This window comes from Ahaetulla prasina, chromosome 1, assembly GCF_028640845.1.
Source record: "Ahaetulla prasina isolate Xishuangbanna chromosome 1, ASM2864084v1, whole genome shotgun sequence".
Taxonomy (NCBI): domain Eukaryota; kingdom Metazoa; phylum Chordata; class Lepidosauria; order Squamata; family Colubridae; genus Ahaetulla; species Ahaetulla prasina.
In genome coordinates this window covers 2,587,756-2,603,809 of record NC_080539.1, presented here as the reverse complement: position 1 = coordinate 2,603,809, position 16,054 = coordinate 2,587,756, and the positions used below count along the sequence as shown (strand labels likewise).

Sequence of the window (16,054 nt, the reverse complement as noted above, 5' to 3'; positions counted from 1 at the left end):
TTCTGCCGCTATATGTGGCAGATATTCAGTGAGTCACACATACACACCCCCTACCGTACAACCTTTTTTGCCACGATTTGCCAGGAGAGGAGAGGAGAAGAGAAAGGAGGAACAGAGGAGAAAGAAAGGAAGGAAGGAGGGAGGGAAGGAGGGAGGAAGTCTGAAGAACGGAAGAAGCTTCTTGGATGAGAAGCGAAACGGTTTCAAACACAAAACCAAGAAAGTCCAGATGCCTTCTGCAAGAAATACTTATCTCATTGCTATCCTGACATCGCTTCCATGGCAGGAAAGGAATCAGAAGTGGCCATGACAGTTGTGTGTGTGTGTGGTGTGTCAAAAAAGTCCCAGATGGTGGCCGGAAATCAAAAACACGAGGGTGAGTGGTGGGGGGGCAGGACTTTGAGGGTGCAATTGTGACTGATATCTTGACTTTAAAATCACCCCATAGATCAGGGATGTCAAACTGAAAGCCCGGGGGCTCAGATATGGCCCGCCCGGACATCCGTGCATGTGCTTTGCTCACGCTTGTGTGCCTTCCAGGCATGCAGCCGGCCTCAAAAACGTGGGTAAATAGAACGGCATAATGCTGGGGCCGGGGGGGGCGGGCATCTGCAGTCGCTGCTACCGGTTCGCCTGAACCGGTCGGAACTGGCTGAGTAATACCACTGATCTGGCCCGTTGTTGTGGCTCCAGCCCCCGAACCTGGCCCCATGCCCGAAAGTGACTCAGAAAGTGAGGGGGAAGGGCCGGTAAGGCTTACCTAAGAAGCACCGATTCCTTTGGCCCGGCTCCAGGAGCCAGAACCAGGACAGTCATAGGACGTAATGAGGCCGTCATCCCCTGATTCCTCCCTTCCTCAGGCTACGCCTTCAGACGCAGCTGATAATCATACTAATCAAGCCTGGACCGACCCACGCTTCAGAAGATTAGAGAGGCTGCGTCATCAAAAGGAAGGGTGGGGCAGGAGCCCCACCCCACAGGCTATATAAGGAGCTTTGGGACTGCTCTCAGTTCCACGGGAAGCAAATTAGCTGAACCGTGTCGAAGTGAGCTGAAGTCTTAATCTGTTTGAACTTGTTGGCAGGCACCTGCGTTTTCTCGGCCAGGACTGATAGGAGCCGTGAACCCACTGGCTGTAGGCCAGCTCGTTACTCCAGAGTGAGGACGGAGACATAACACCCGTGGGGCTGCCCACGATGCCTCTGCTAGCAAAAACGGAGCTCGCGAAGGCGGCCCGCAGCCCTCCCGAGCTCCGTTTTCTCTAGCAGAGGGTTGTAGGAGGCCACCCCAGCCGAAAACGGAGCTCAGGAGCCCTTCTTCAGCGGCAGAGTGCTTGGGCCACCACAGAGCTGGTATTTAGCAGGTTCTGACCAGGGAGGAAATGGAGATTTTGCAGCAACCTTCCACTGGTGTGGGGTGGGAATGGAGGTTTTACAGCATCCTTCCCCTGCCACGCCCACCAAGCCACGCCCACAGACCCGGTAGTTAAAAAATTTGAAACCCACCACTGCGTGACATCATGCTGCTCCCCCCACTCCCTCCCCCAGGTCAAACACAACCCCGATGCGGCCCACAATAAAATCAAGTTTTAACATCCCTGCCATAGATGATCCTGCAAGGAATGCTATAAAAGAGATTTTTCGGCATTTCCCACTTCTGCATTATACTGATTTCTTTGCAGAGGGGGAGGGTCCCAAGCCCACCATCCCTCCGGGTCATGGGTGGGATGCAAAAGTTACTCCTCTTCCTCCTCCTCCTCACCTCTGTGAATTCCTCTTGGTTCACCTTCAAGTCCGGGGTTGCCGTGGCTTCCAGTGGCCTGGCGTAGATGTCTGCATGGAGGGAAAAAAAAGTTGGTGTCTAGGAAGTGCAGTGAAGGCCTTGGCAGGGAAGGGGTTCTGAGGACCCTAATGGGGGGGAGAGGGGGGAGGGGAGACCCCATAGGGCACGCTTAAGGCAAAAGGAACCCTGAGGGCTATTTTGATTTTGTCTGAGTTAGGGGTTCCTTGACTGGGGCGTTGTTTGCTGCTTGGCATTCATGTATTCATAATTACGTTTATACTTATATCTGACGAAACAAATAAATAAAATAAAAAATAAAATAAATTGGTAAACAATATTGGTGCATTGTTTGCTGCTTGCTGCTCTAGTGTTTAGACCAGGGGTCTCCAACTTTGGTCCCTTTAAGACTTGTGGACTTCAACTCCCAAAGTTCCTCAGCCAGCCGCAAGTCTTAAAGTTGCCAAGTTTGGAGACCCCTGGCGTATTGTTCGATGGTTAGTCTAGTTTTAACCTTGGTGCTTATCTAGGGGTTGGCTCCTGGCCAAGGAAGACTAGCTGATGACCCATTGGAACCAGAATAGGAGAGTCCAAAGCCTGGGATACAACATAGAATAGAATAGAATAGAATAGAATAGAATAGAATAGAATAGAATAGAATAGAATAGAATTTTTTATTGGCCAAGTGTGATTGGACACACAAGGAATTTGTCTTGGTACATAGGCTCTCAGTGTACACAAAAGAAAAGATACCTTCATCAAGGTACAGTAATAGAATAGAATAGAATAGAATAGAATAGAATAGAATAGAATAGAATAGAATAGAATTTTTTATTGGCCAAGTGTGATTGGACACACAAGGAATTTGTCTTGGTGCCTATGCTCTCAGTGTACATAAAAGAAAAGATACGTTCATCAAGGTACAACATTTACAACACAATTGATGGTCAATATATCAATATAAATCATAAGGATTGCCAGCAACAAGTTATAGTCATACAGTCATAAGTGGAAAGAGATTGGTGATGGGAACTATGAGAAGATTAATAGTAGTGCAGATTCAGTAAATAGTTTGACAGTGTTGATGGAATTATTTGTTTAGCAGAGTGATGGCCTTCGGGAAAAAACTGTTCTTGTGTCTAGTTGTTCTGGTGTGCAGTGCTCTATAGCGTCGTTTTGAGGGTAGGAGTTGAAACAGTTTATGTCCAGGATGCGAGGGGTCTGTAAATATTTTCACGGCCCTCTTCTTGATTCGTGCAGTATACAGGTCCTCAATGGAAGGCAGGTTGGTAGCAATTATTTTTTCTGCAGTTCTAATTATCCTCTGAAGTCTGTGTTTTTCTTGTTGGGTTGCAGAACTGAACCAGACAGTTATAAAGGTGCAAATGACAGACTCAATAATTCCTCTGTAGAACTGAATCAGCAGCTCCTTGGGCAGTTTGAGCTTACTGAGTTGGCGCAGAAAGAACATGGAGTAAGAGCTCCATTGTGCCCAGTGTTCTCCAGATGGGCAGATTCCCAACACGGTAAGACAAAGCAGGAAGGATGGTGACTTCGTTTATCTCCTGTGATCTTTTCAAGACGGGCAGAGGCGTGAGGGAGCGAGAACGGATTATGTCTTTGGCATTTAGGTCAATGCGGCTTCCTAATCCTAGCCCAGGGTGGGTGGGAGCTGATCCCAACACAGCTGGAAGCCCCCAGAGGGAAGACGATTTAGGGGAAGGAGGGAGGTGGGGACACGGTAGGGGAGACTAAGGGCACAGGAATTGGGAGCAGAGAAGATAAGATTCCTAGGGCTGGAAGGGACCTCAGAGGTCTTCTAGTCCACCCCCCTGATTCAGCAGGAGGCCTTATACCATCCCAGTCCTCTTTTTGAAAACCTTCAGAGATGGAGCATCCAAGATGTTGAGACTCTGGAAAGAGTGCAGAGAAGAGCAACCAGGATGATTAGGGGATGATTGGAGGCTAAAACATACGATATATAGTTGCAGGAACTGGGCCTGGCTAGTCTAGTGAAGAGAAGGACCAGGGGAGACGGGACAGCATCTTCAAATATTTAAGGGGCTGCCACAGAGAGGAGTTGGGGGTCAAGCTATTCTCCAAAGCACCCGAAGGCCAGACAAGGAATAATGGATGGGAACTGAACAAGGAGAGATTCAACCTGGAAATAAGGATGAATTTCCTGACAGTGAGAGCAATCAACCCATGGAACAGAAGTTGCCTTCAGAAGTTGTCGGAGCTTCATCACTGGAGGCTTTCAAGAAGAGACTGGACTGCCATTGGTCAGAAATGGTGTAGGTGTAGGGTCTCCTTCTTGGGTGGGGTGGGGGGGTTCGACTAAATGACCTACAAGGTCCCTTCCAATTCTGTAATCTATAATATTTGAGGGGCTGCCACAGAGAGGAGGGGGTCAATCTATTCTCTAAAGCACCAGACGGCAGGACAGGAACAGATGGATGTAAACTATTCAAGGAGAGAAGCAATCTGGAACTAAGGAGGAATTTCTTAACAATTAATCAGCGGAACGACTTGCCTCCAGAAGTTGTGACTGTTCCATCACTGAAGGATTTTCAGGAGAGACTAGACAGCCTTTTGCCTGAAACTGTATAGCAGAGGTTCCCAATCTTTTTCGCCCGCGGCTCCCCCGGAAATCCGACCTGCAACTGCGCATGCGCACCAGACGCGCCCGCGGCTCCCCGGGAATCCGACCTGCAACTGCGCATGCGCTCCTCCAGAAATGGCGCATCAGCGCCCGGACACAGAATTCATGGCGCCCCCATGACGATAAGCTGCTCCTGAGAGCCGCGCTCACATTGGAATCACTGCTGTATAGGGTTTCTTGCTTGAGCAGGGGGTTGGACTAGAAGACCTCTAAGGTCCCTTCTGTCGTCATTCTGTGTTTGAGGAGCCCTCTGGAGCAGCGGATGGTTTCATTTTTTTTTTACTACCGGTTCTGTAGGTGTGGCTTGATGGGTGTGGCAGGTAAAATCTCCATTCCCTCCCCACTCCAGGGGAAGGATACTGCAAAATTCCCATTCCCTCCCCACTCCAGGGGGAAGGATCCTGCAAAATCTCCATTCCCTCCCCACTCCAGGGGGAAGGATCCTGCAAAATCCCCATTCCCTCCCCACTCCAGGGGAAAGGATACTGCAAAATCCCCATTCCCTCCCCACTCCAGGGGAAAGGATACTGCAAAATCCCCATTCCCTCCCCACTCCAGGGGAAAGGATACTGCAAAATCCCCATTCCTCCCCACTCCTGGGGGAAAGGATACTGCAAAATCCCCATTCCCTCCCCACTCCAGGGGAAAGGATACTGCAAAATCCCCATTCCCTCCCCACTCCAGGGGAAGGATACTGCAAAATCCCCATTCCCTCCCCACTCCTGGTGGAAGGATACTGCAAAATCCCCATTCCCTCCCCACTCCAGGGGAAGGATACTGCAAAATCCCCATTCCCTCCCGATCAGCTGGGACTCGGGAGGCAGAGAATAGATGGAGGCGGGGCCAATTAGAGGTGGTATTTACCGGTTCTCTGAACTACTCAAAATTTCCGCGACGGGTTCCCAGAACTGGGGTACCTATTCTTCGGCTGAATTGGTTGTAAAAAAAAATGCTTTTAAAAGTTAAAAAAAAAAAAAAGATTGTGCGCCACAGCTGATCACACACACACACTCACACCTGCGCTGTTCTACTTACCCCATGCCTCCTTTTGGCGTGCAATGCGGGCACACACACACCTTGCATTTGGTGTGTGGTGTGCATTGCGCAGCCAGCGAACCGGTAGTAAACCGGTTCAGATTTCACCCCTGTTTTTGGAACCCTGACACTGGGAGAGGTAGGTGCGTTTTTTACCTGCGTCCTTGAACTGAGGCATTTTGCTGACGACCTCCAGGAAGGACTTCAAGGCACTTTGGATCTGCAGACGGAAACACAATTTCTTAAGGGTGGACCCGCAAACTCTAGGCATCTGTTCTAAGGTTGCAGGTTGTTGACACAGAATTGTTCTAAGCCAGAACATCCAGAGGTCCGCCCATGCTCAGGGACTAGCAGTTACTCAATATGGTCTAGTGCAGGGGTCTCCAACCTTGGTCCCTTTAAGACTTGTGGACTTCAACTCCCAGAGTCCCTCAGCCAGGAAAGCGAAATTTTAACGGGTGAATTTTGATCACGTGACCACGGGAGCCGCTGCAACGGTTGTAAGTGTGAAAAACGGTCCTAAGTCCCTTTTTCTCAGTGCCGTTATAACTGAATGGTCACTAAATTAAGCGTTGTAAGTCGAGGACTACCTGTACTGGCCCGGGGGGGGTCAGGGACCCCTGTTATCACAAGAAGGAAGGAAGGAAGTAGGGGTCTCCAACCTTGATTCCTTTAAGACTTATTTATTTCTTTTATTTTTATTTATAATTACATTTCTATACCGCACCATCTCCCGAAGGACTTCAGGGCGGTTTACAGCCATATTAAAATACACACACCAATACAAATATAAATATAATAAATAACAATATTTAAAAACAATTAAAAGCAAATATTTAATGGCCGAATCCCTAAAACGGTCAAAGACTGATTAAAACCCGTTAAAATTTCGCTTTGCTGGCTGAGGGACTCTGGGAGTCGAAGTCCACAAGTCTTAAAGGGACCAAGGTTGGAGACCCTTGATCTAGTGTAATCACATAAATGATTACCACAATTGATCCCAGAATTTATGTTGCTAAAGGAAAAAACAAACAAACGGCTAAGTAAGTTGTAATGCCCTGTTTTACCACCTTTCTTGCCACCGTTGTTAAATGAATCGGCGCAGTTGTTAAATAAGTCGCATGGTTGCTAAGTGAATCTGGCTTCCCCCCCCCCGTTGACTTGGCTCATCCGACGGTCGCAAAAGGGGATCACGGGACCCCTGGACGCTGTGACCGTCATAACTATGAGTCCGTTGCCAAGCATCCGAGTTTTGATCCTGCTGCAACGGTAGGTAAGTGTGAAAAACAGTCTTTTTTTTTTTGTTTTCAGTGCTGTTGTAACTTCTAACGGTCGCTAAATGAACGGTGGTAAGTCAAGGACTATCTGTACTTATTCATATACCGGCCCAACCGGCCCACAACTCAGAGTAGCAGACACCATCAGTACAGGTAGTCCTTGAGTTACGACCGTAAGGGAGTCTGCCCATCACGGTCGTAACCCCGTGACGGTTATAATTCTGTTGTCAAGCCAAAGTGGCCGGGCCGATTTTACAGGCCCTTTTGCAGATGGTCGTAAAGCGAACATCACGGTTATTAAATGAACCAACGGTTTGCTATGGAGGCGAGGTGACCTCACGAGGGCTAGAAAGGTATTATCCTCTGTTTAAATGCATAGTTTGCCCTGTCAGTCTTACTGGGGGTATGGTTTCCCCTTCCTTCTTCCTTGATGATGGAACTACGTAATTAGGGACCTAGTTAACGAGGGAGCTTTAGCCGTGGAGTCCCTGGTGCTCTTTGAGCTGGGTGGTTTTCTGGCAGAAGTTTCATTACCCGACTAGATAACGTCATCAGTGCTAGAAGGCAGAGGTGTTTTGTTTTTAAATTTGCATTTATATCCCGCCCTTCTCCAAAGACTCAGGGCGGCTTACACTGTGTCAAGCAATAGTCTTCATCCATTTGTATATTATATACAAAGTCAACTTTATTGCCCCCAACAATCTGGGTCCTCATTTTACCTACCTTATAAAGGATGGAAGGCTGAGTCAACCTTGGGCCTGGTGGGACTTGAACCTGCAGTAATTGCAGGCAGCTGCTGTTAATAACAGACAGACTTAGTCTGCTGAGCCACCAGAGGCCCTTCTTTCCTCCCTCCTTTCTTCTTCCTTCGTTCCCTCCTTCGTTCCTCCCCTCCCTCCCTCCTTCTTTCCTCCCTCCTCTTTCTTCTTCCTTCCTTCCTCCCTCCTCTCTGTCCCCTTCCTTCCTTTCCTCCTTCCTTGCATCCCTCCCTCCTCTTTCTTCTTCCTTCCTTCTTTCCCTCCTTCCTTCCTTCCCTCCCCCCCTCCTTCTTCTTTTTTATTTATTTGAATTTATATCCCACCCTTCTCCGAAAACTCAGGGCGGCTTACAGTGTGTCAAGCAATAGTCTTCATCCATTTGTACATTATATACAAAGTCAACTTATTGCCCCCAACAATCTGGGTCCTCATTTTACCTACCTTATAAAGGATGGAAGGCTGAGTCCACCTTGGGCCTGGTGGGACTCGAACCTGCAGTAATTGCAGGCAGCTGCTGTTAATAACAGACTGCTTAGTCTGTTGAGCCACCAGAGGCCCAGAGGGGGTTTGTGGGGAGGAGGAGGACTGTGGAGTCCTTGGTGCTTTCTGAGTTTGGTCGGGTGGTTTTCTTGCAGACATTTCATGACTGTTAAGTTCGGGTATTGACGAGGCAGGAGACCAGGTTAGTGACAACAGCTCTTTAATATAGTGTGACCCAGCAAAACTCTGGAGAAAAACCTCTCCTTATATACACTTCAGCCTGAGGCTGCAACCAATCAGGAACGAGATATTTCCCGCCTAAAACTCCCGCCAAAACTTACAGTAATACATTACACTCCTTCCCTCCCAGAAGGCACTTTGCCAATATTTGCATATTACTTCTCTACGTAGTCCTGCAGGTACGTGGGGCGTCTCCTGACTCTCCCGGACCTGCGCAGTTCACTTTCTGGAGTTGAGTCGAGCTTGCCGGAGGGACTTTTCGTTCCTCTGAGCTCCTCCTCCCGCCATCCGCCCTGGATTATTCGCCGGCTCGGACCTGCTGTCCTCTCGAGGGGCCTGAGGGTGTCGCTGGACCTCGCCTGACTCAGATAAGTCTCTGTTTGGTTCTATGCTTTCTGTTTGTTCTCGGCTCCAGTCAGCTGTGGGGTTAATTAAATCATAGTCAGGGCTGTCTCGCCTAATTCTGCCTTATCGCTCAATCTGTTTCTTAATTGATCTATGTGGCGCCTCCAAACTCTGCCATCGTCTATTTCCACTAGGTAAGATTTGGGGCCCGTTTTGTCTATGACTATCCCCCTCTTCCAGTTTGGGCCGTCGCTGTAATTATGTGCCCACACTGAGTCTCCTATGTTTAATTCCCGGATTCTATCTGGTTTTGTTTTGAACCCGTCCTGCACGTAGTTCGGGTGTAGCCGGTCTAGCGGGCACCGTAGCTTCCGCCCCATTAATAGCTCGGCTGGGCTGCGGCCGGTGGCCACACAGGGGGTCCTGTGTTGGACGGTTAGGAATCGTCGATTTGTGCCTGCCAATCTCGGGGCTGCCGTGATAGCGCTTCTTTGCACTCCGAACAAAGCGTTCAGCAAGGCCGTTCGGCGCGGGTGGAGCAGGCGCTGAGAGGGCATGTCGGATGCCCTCTTCAGCCAGGTACCCTTCAAATAATGCTGCGGTGAACTGTGGGCGTTATCGGACACGAGGGTGTCCAGTAGCCGTGCGTGGCGAAAAGGTGTTTTAGTGCTGAAATGACAGCTCCATGGTTGTGGATTTCATTAGGATGATCTCCAGCCATTTGGAGAATGCATCCACCACAATTAGAAATGTTTGGCCGTGGAAGGGCGGCAAAATCAATGTGTATGCGGGACCAAGGGCCTTGGGGTTTCTCCCACTCCAACACTGGGGCCGTGGGTGGTAGTGGTCTGATTCCTGACATACCTGGCATCGGCCAACCCTGTCACTGATTTCCTGTCCATTAGGGGCCACCAGACATAGCTCCTGGCTAGCCCCTTCATCCTTACAATTCCTGGGTGACCCTCATGCAGTAGTTCCAGGACTTTTTTCCTCAGCTTCTCTGGAACTACCACCCTATCCCCCCAGAGCAGGCACCCCCCTTGCACAGACAATTCCCCTCTTTTCTTTACAAATTCTCTAAAGCGGTCGCCCGGTATGGCCATCCCCTTGAACCCAACTGATTACAGTTCTTAAACAAGCGTCCGGTAGGAGGCCCGAGCCACTTCCTGCGATGTGACTGGCCCAGAGTCCCAAGAGTCAATTAGTAGAACGGGGTGCCGGAGTAGGGTCCTCGATTTCCCTGGCAATGGGCATCTGCTCAATGCGTCCGCATGCCCCAGCTCTTTTCAGGTCGATGCTGTAGTTTGTAGAGTAGGCGGCCAAAAAATAGTCCATCTGGTCAGTCTGGGTGATAGTGCCACTGGCGTTGGTGTCGCCAGCCAGTAATCCCAATAGCGGTCTGTGGTCAGTGATAATTTCAAAGTCTCTCAAAAGCGTATTCGTGAAATTTTTTCACCCCTGACACTATTGCGAGCCTCCTATCTAGCTGGCTGTAATTCCTCTCAGCCGGGACATCGTTCGTGAATAGAAGCTATAGGGGTTCAGTGCGTTTGGGAGTCTGTGGCTAAGTACAGCTCCTACTCCATAGGGGACGCATCACAAACCAATACTAACGGCAGTCTGTTGTTGTATTGTATTAACAGGCTATCGCTTGATAGCAAACTTTTACTGCCTCAAATGCCCTATTCTCTGACTTCCCCACGACCAAACAGTGTTTTTCCAAGCAATTTATGCAACGGTTCAGCAACGGTTGCCTTGTCTTTTAAAAACACGGCGTAAAGTTTACCAGACCCAGGAAAGCCTGGAGTTCTGTCTTGTTTTTGGGTGCTGGGGCTCTCTTTATCGCTTGACTTTGCTCTCAGTGGGTGAATCCCTTTTTGTCTATTCTATAGCCCAAAATTCAACAGATTCGACCCCTATCTGACACTTGCTTGCTTTGACTTTTAATCCTGCCGACCTAAAATGGCCAAAACTTTCCTTAATCGCTTCCCCAGTTCTCTTAAATCTTCCCTGATACCAACACATCATCGAAATAGGGCACGACTCCGGTAACCCTTGTAGGAGTCGCCCATCAAATTTTGGAATAGCCCGGGCCACACTCACCCCAAACTGTAACGGGTGCACTTAAAGGCACCCGGTGCGTTACAATGGTCTGGGCTTCAGCTGTGCTAGCATCTACGGGTAGCTGTTGATGCGCTTGTGCCAAGTCTAATTTGGCGAAAACTTGTCCGTGCCCTAGTGAGTGCAATAAGTGTTGCACTACTGGAACTGGGTAGGCGCTCTTTTGCAATGCTTTGTTCAAGGTAGCCTTGTAATCAGCGCAAATTCTTATGGACCCGTCTGGTTTTATAGGGGTGACGATTGGCGCCTCCCATTTGGCATGGTCAACTGGCACTAGTATCCCCTGGCTGACTAATTTATCTAACTCTTTGTCGATCTTAGGTTTGAGTGCAAAAGGAACCCTCCTTGCCTTTAACCTAATGGGAGCTATTTGGGGGTCTAAATTGAAGGAGATAGGGGTCCCCTTGTACTTGCCTAAACGGTCCTCGAATACGTCTGCGAATTCCTCCATTAGGGCGTTTTGCAGGTTGCATCCGGTCCGGTGATCGCCAGTCACCCCCATTCCCAACGCCCGGAACCAGTCTAGCCCCAGCAAGCTTGGCAAGGTTTCCACGACTAAGGTGATGGGCAGGGTCTTTTCCTATGTCCCGTGCTTGACCTCGACGGTCGTTGTCCTCGAACAGGGATGCGGTTGCCCTGGTAATCCTGCACCCGGAGCCGTTGTTTCTGTAGCTTGCGCTTTGCGATGTCGGCAAGGCTTTCACAAAAGTGTCCCAGGACATGATTGTGATAGCTGATCCTGTGTCTACTTCCAGTCGGCACGGTACGCCTTCAATTGTCGGGTTTGTGAAGATCTTTTCTTCGATGCGGGTAGCTGCGTGGTCTATGGTAACAGTCATTCGGTTTGACTTCGCTCTTTCTTTCCTGTGTCGCGGGTCGCCTTGCCGATCTCGCGCTCTGATTGGCTGGTTTGAAATTCGGCGGGAATGTGGGGTTTGCATCTCTGACTCAGAGCCGCTCTGATTGGCCGATTTGAATTTTCGGTAGGAAGGTTGGGGTGCTCGGCAGACTTGAGCCAGGTGCCCTTCCTTTCACACCGCCGCAAATGGCGTCCCTGAACTTACATCTTTGGCGCTGATGTCGCCCCAACTTCCGCATTCCTCCGGTCTTCCTTGTCGATTTTCCGGTGTAGTGGACTTCTTCCTCCTTCGCTGGTTGACTCACGATAGGTTTCTTCGTGGTGGACTGTGCTCGCTTTGCGCCCGCCATCGGCGTGAGTCGCTTTGTAAGGTGTCTGCTGCATGGTTGGACATCTCATGGGCTCTGGCTTCGTCCAGAGCGTTTGCCAATGTCAGGTTGCTCTTGGCTAGCAACCGCCTCCTCAAACGGATGTCTCTGACCCCGTATAAGTTGTTCCAGCAGCTCTTCGTCCAGATCGCGGTACTGCAATGCTTGGAGGCTTGTCTCAGGGCTGCCATGTAGTCGCTGATAGACTCGCCTTCTTGTTGCCTCGCTCCCCAAACTCGTGCCGTCGAGCGTATTTGGGCGGGGCTGGTGCGTAGTGATTCTTCAGGAGGGTCTGAAGGGTCTGCCACGACACGGAGTGTAGCGGTGTTGGCTCCGCTAGGGCTTCTGCGGCGATGACTGCGGACCCACAGTGGCTTATGAAGTAAGCCCGTTTGCGGTTGTCGGAGACTCCTGTAGCTCGTTTGCCTCCAGGAAACTTTCAAACGGGTCATATATTCCCCATGTCTCCTGGGCAGGGTCAAACGGAGTGGGTGGCGTGTAGCCGGTCATCGCTGCATTCGCTATCACCTTGCTGGGTTTGATTCTCGTAGTGAGTTCAGCTCTGTTCTGGTGCTCTGCCTCAAGATCCCATCCTCGTCGCCAATGTTAAGTTCGGGTATTGACGAGGCAGGAGACCAGGTTAGTGACAACAGCTCTTTAATATAGTGTGACCCAGCAAAACTCTGGAGAAAAACCTCTCCTTATATACACTTCAGCCTGAGGCTGCAACCAATCAGGAACGAGATATTTCCCGCCTAAAACTCCCGCCAAAACTTACAGTAATACATTACAATGACCCAGCTAGGTATCATCATTACTAGAAGGAAGGAGGGGGTTGCAGGGAGGAGGAGGTGACATCATCATTACTAGAAGGAAGGAGGGGTTTGCAGGGAGGAGGAGGTGACATCATCAGAAGGAAGGAGGGGGTTCAGGGAGGAGGAGGTGACATCATCAGTGTTAGAAGGAAGGAGGGGTTTGCAGGGAGGAGGAGGTGACATCATCAGAAGGAAGGAGGGGTTTGCAGGGAGGAGGAGGTGACATCATCAGAAGGAAGGAGGGGTTTGCAGGGAGGAGGAGGTGACATCATCAGTGCTAGAAGAAATGGGGGGCGTTGCTCCCTGTTTACACACAGTGGCTCTCGGTGAGAGTCCTCTTGCTTGTTCCGTCGTTTATTGTTAGCTTGTTTGTCTGAGTTGATAGTTCCTCGATTGGAGTGTTCTATGCTTCTTCAACCAGGCTGAGGAACTTCAACTCTCAGAATTCTTCAGCCAGGCTGGCTCAGCCAAGCTGGCTGAGGAATTCTAGGAGATGAAGTCCACAAATCATAACGTCACCCAAGTTGAAGACCCCTGCATCTAGTAATTGGATCTAGAGAAGCTTCCAATGTGGAATGAGCTGATGGGTCTTTCCTGGACCTCAGCCCATCCCCAGAAGAAACCAGGGCAGACCAGCTGCTTTCCTTCTCCTCTTGCTTGGCTCCCTATCCTACTTGCTGACCCAAAAGCTCCCGAGATGCCTTCAGATCAGATCTGGCTAGCGAAGGGAGGAGAAAGGGGAGAGCCAGCCTTCTGTTACTTCTCAGGAGAAGATGTCTGGGGAAGGTCTTTGCCAGCCAGCTGTGGTGGCCCCGGTTCGTTCGCCCCAGTTACCAGCGCCAGCGGTAGCTGTCCGGTGCCATCCAGGGTCCATTCGTGGAACTGCACGGCTAAGGCCTGCTCGCGCAGTTGGTTGACTTGAGCTTTGATGTTCTCCACATCTTCCCTATGATGGCGTTTTTCTTCCACCAAGTCCTTCATCTGAGCAAGTCTGGAGGACACACAAAGGTAACGTGGTTAGAGCAGGTTTATTAAAAGTCAGGAGAACTCAAATCACAGCAAATATAAATCACACAGCACAGCTGATTATTGGAAATACCAGTTTGGACGAAGTGGTAGCTTTTTTTTACTACCGGTTCGCCTGAACTAGTGCAAACCGGTAGCTTTTCACTCCTGCTTCAGGTGCTTTGGAGAATAGCTTGACTCTCTCTTCTTTGTGACAGCCCCTCAAATATTGGAAGACTGCTATCATATCTCCCCTGGTCCTTCTTTTTATTAAACTAGACATACTGAGTTCCTGCAAGCATTCTTCATATGTTCTAGCCTCCAAAGTCCCCTAATCATCTTTGTTGCTCTTCTCTGCACTCTTTCTAGAGTCTCAACATGGTTTTTTAAATATCGTGATGGCAAGCAGGTGGTCAAGACCGTGAATGATACATCCTGTGGCCTGGGTGGATCTTCTGACGCAGTAGAGCTTGTCTTAGGACTCCTTGAAGTATCTCACTGGATGCTGCAATCGGGACTAGTGAGAAAAGCTAAGGAAGCTTCAGCTCTGAAGAGGACATAGAATAATTTATGGACGCTCAGCTCGTCCCAGGATTGTGAGGAACTCGGTGCTCTCTGAGCTTGGCTGTTTCCTTGCAGACGTTTCATGACCCAACTAGATAACCTCATCAGGGCAAGAGGGTGTGTGGGGTTTATATACCAGTGGCTTGCCCTGTCAGTGTTGGTGGGAATGTTTTCTTCTGTTGCTGGTTCCTCAGTTGTGCTGTTGTTTACTAATAACTTGTTTGTCTGAGTTGGTAGTTCCTTGAGTGGGGTATTGCTCACTGCTAACCATCCCACCGACATGCCAACCCACTGTATAGACACAGGGGGCAAACTCCAGAGGTGGCATTCAGCGGGTTTTGACCAGCTCTGGAGAACTGGTAGCGGAAATTTTGAGTAGTTCAAAGAACTGGCAAATACCACCTCTGGCGATCAGGAGGGAATGGAGATTTTGCAGTATCCTTCTCCTGGAGTGGGGTGGGAATGGAGATTTTACAGTATCCTTCCCCTGACATGCCCACCATGCCACACCCACCAAGCCACGCCACGCCCACAGAACTGGTAGTAAAAAAAATTTGGATCCCACCACTGGAAAACTCCATTCCCTTCCAGCACTGATGATGCTACGTAGTTGAATAATGAAACCTCTGCAAGGAAACTACCCGGCTCAGAGAGCAACAAGAACCCCACAGTCCCCCCACTCCTCCTCCTCGCTTCCAGAACTATGTTCCCTAGTTGGGTCATGAAATGTCTGCAAGGAATGAACCAAGCTCTCCTCCTCCTCTCTCTGCAAACCCCACACTCCCTTGTCCCTATACAAATACGATAAATAAATAAATAAATAAAATAAATAATTGGGTAATACCCTGTTTCCCCCAGAATAAGACCTCCCCTGGTGATAAGCCCAATCGGGCTTTTGAGCGCATGGCAATAAGGCCGAGCACTTATTTCAGGGTTCAAAAAAATATAAGAGAGGGTCTTGTTTTCAGGGAAACACGGTAGGTAGGTAGGTAGGTAGGTAGGTAGGTAGGTAGGTAGATAGATAGATAGATAGATAGATGGATATATAGATGGATGGATGGATGGATGGATAGATAGATAGATAGATAGATAGATAGATAGATAGATAGATAGATAGATAGATAGATATAGACAGATGAGAGAGAGATGATGGATAGATGGATGGACGGACAGACAGACAGAAAGACAGATAGATGACAGATGGATGGATTGATGGATAGGTAGATGATGGATAGATAGATAGATAGATAGATAGATAGATAGATAGATAGATAGATAGATGGATGGATAGATAGATAGATGACAGATGGTTGGATATATAGATAGATATAGACAGATGAGAGAGAGATGATGGATAGATGGATGGACGGACAGACAGAAAGACAGATAGATGACAGATGGAGGATTGATGGATAGATAGATAGATGATGGATAGATAGATAGATAGATAGATAGATAGATAGATGCCCTGTTTCCCCCAAAATAAGACATCCTCTGATAATAAGCCCAATTGGGCTTTGGAGCGCATGGCAATAAGGCCGAGCGCTTATTTCAGGGTTCAAAAAAATATAAGACAAGGTCTTATTTTCGGGGAAAGACGGTACAACATCTACAAGAAAAGCACCAAGCTCAGATAGCACCAAGGACTCCTCCCCCTCTTACTCTTCCTCCTCCCTCCTCCTGTTACTCCTCCTCTTCCTTCTCTTCTCCACAAACCCCGCTTCCTTCTAGCACTGATGATGTTCC

At 49.1% G+C, this 16,054-nt stretch overlaps 1 protein-coding gene across 1 annotated transcript in view; it reads right to left on the bottom strand.

The window, feature by feature from the left end:
- The window catches only part of EFCAB5 (EF-hand calcium binding domain 5), an 88,211-nt gene that overhangs the window by 51,947 nt on the left and 20,210 nt on the right, over positions 1-16,054 (bottom strand). Inside the window, 3 exon segments of the mRNA XM_058163975.1 lie at positions 1,762-1,832; positions 5,633-5,696; positions 13,574-13,730. Of these exon segments, the coding sequence (XP_058019958.1) occupies positions 1,762-1,832; positions 5,633-5,696; positions 13,574-13,730 (292 nt within the window).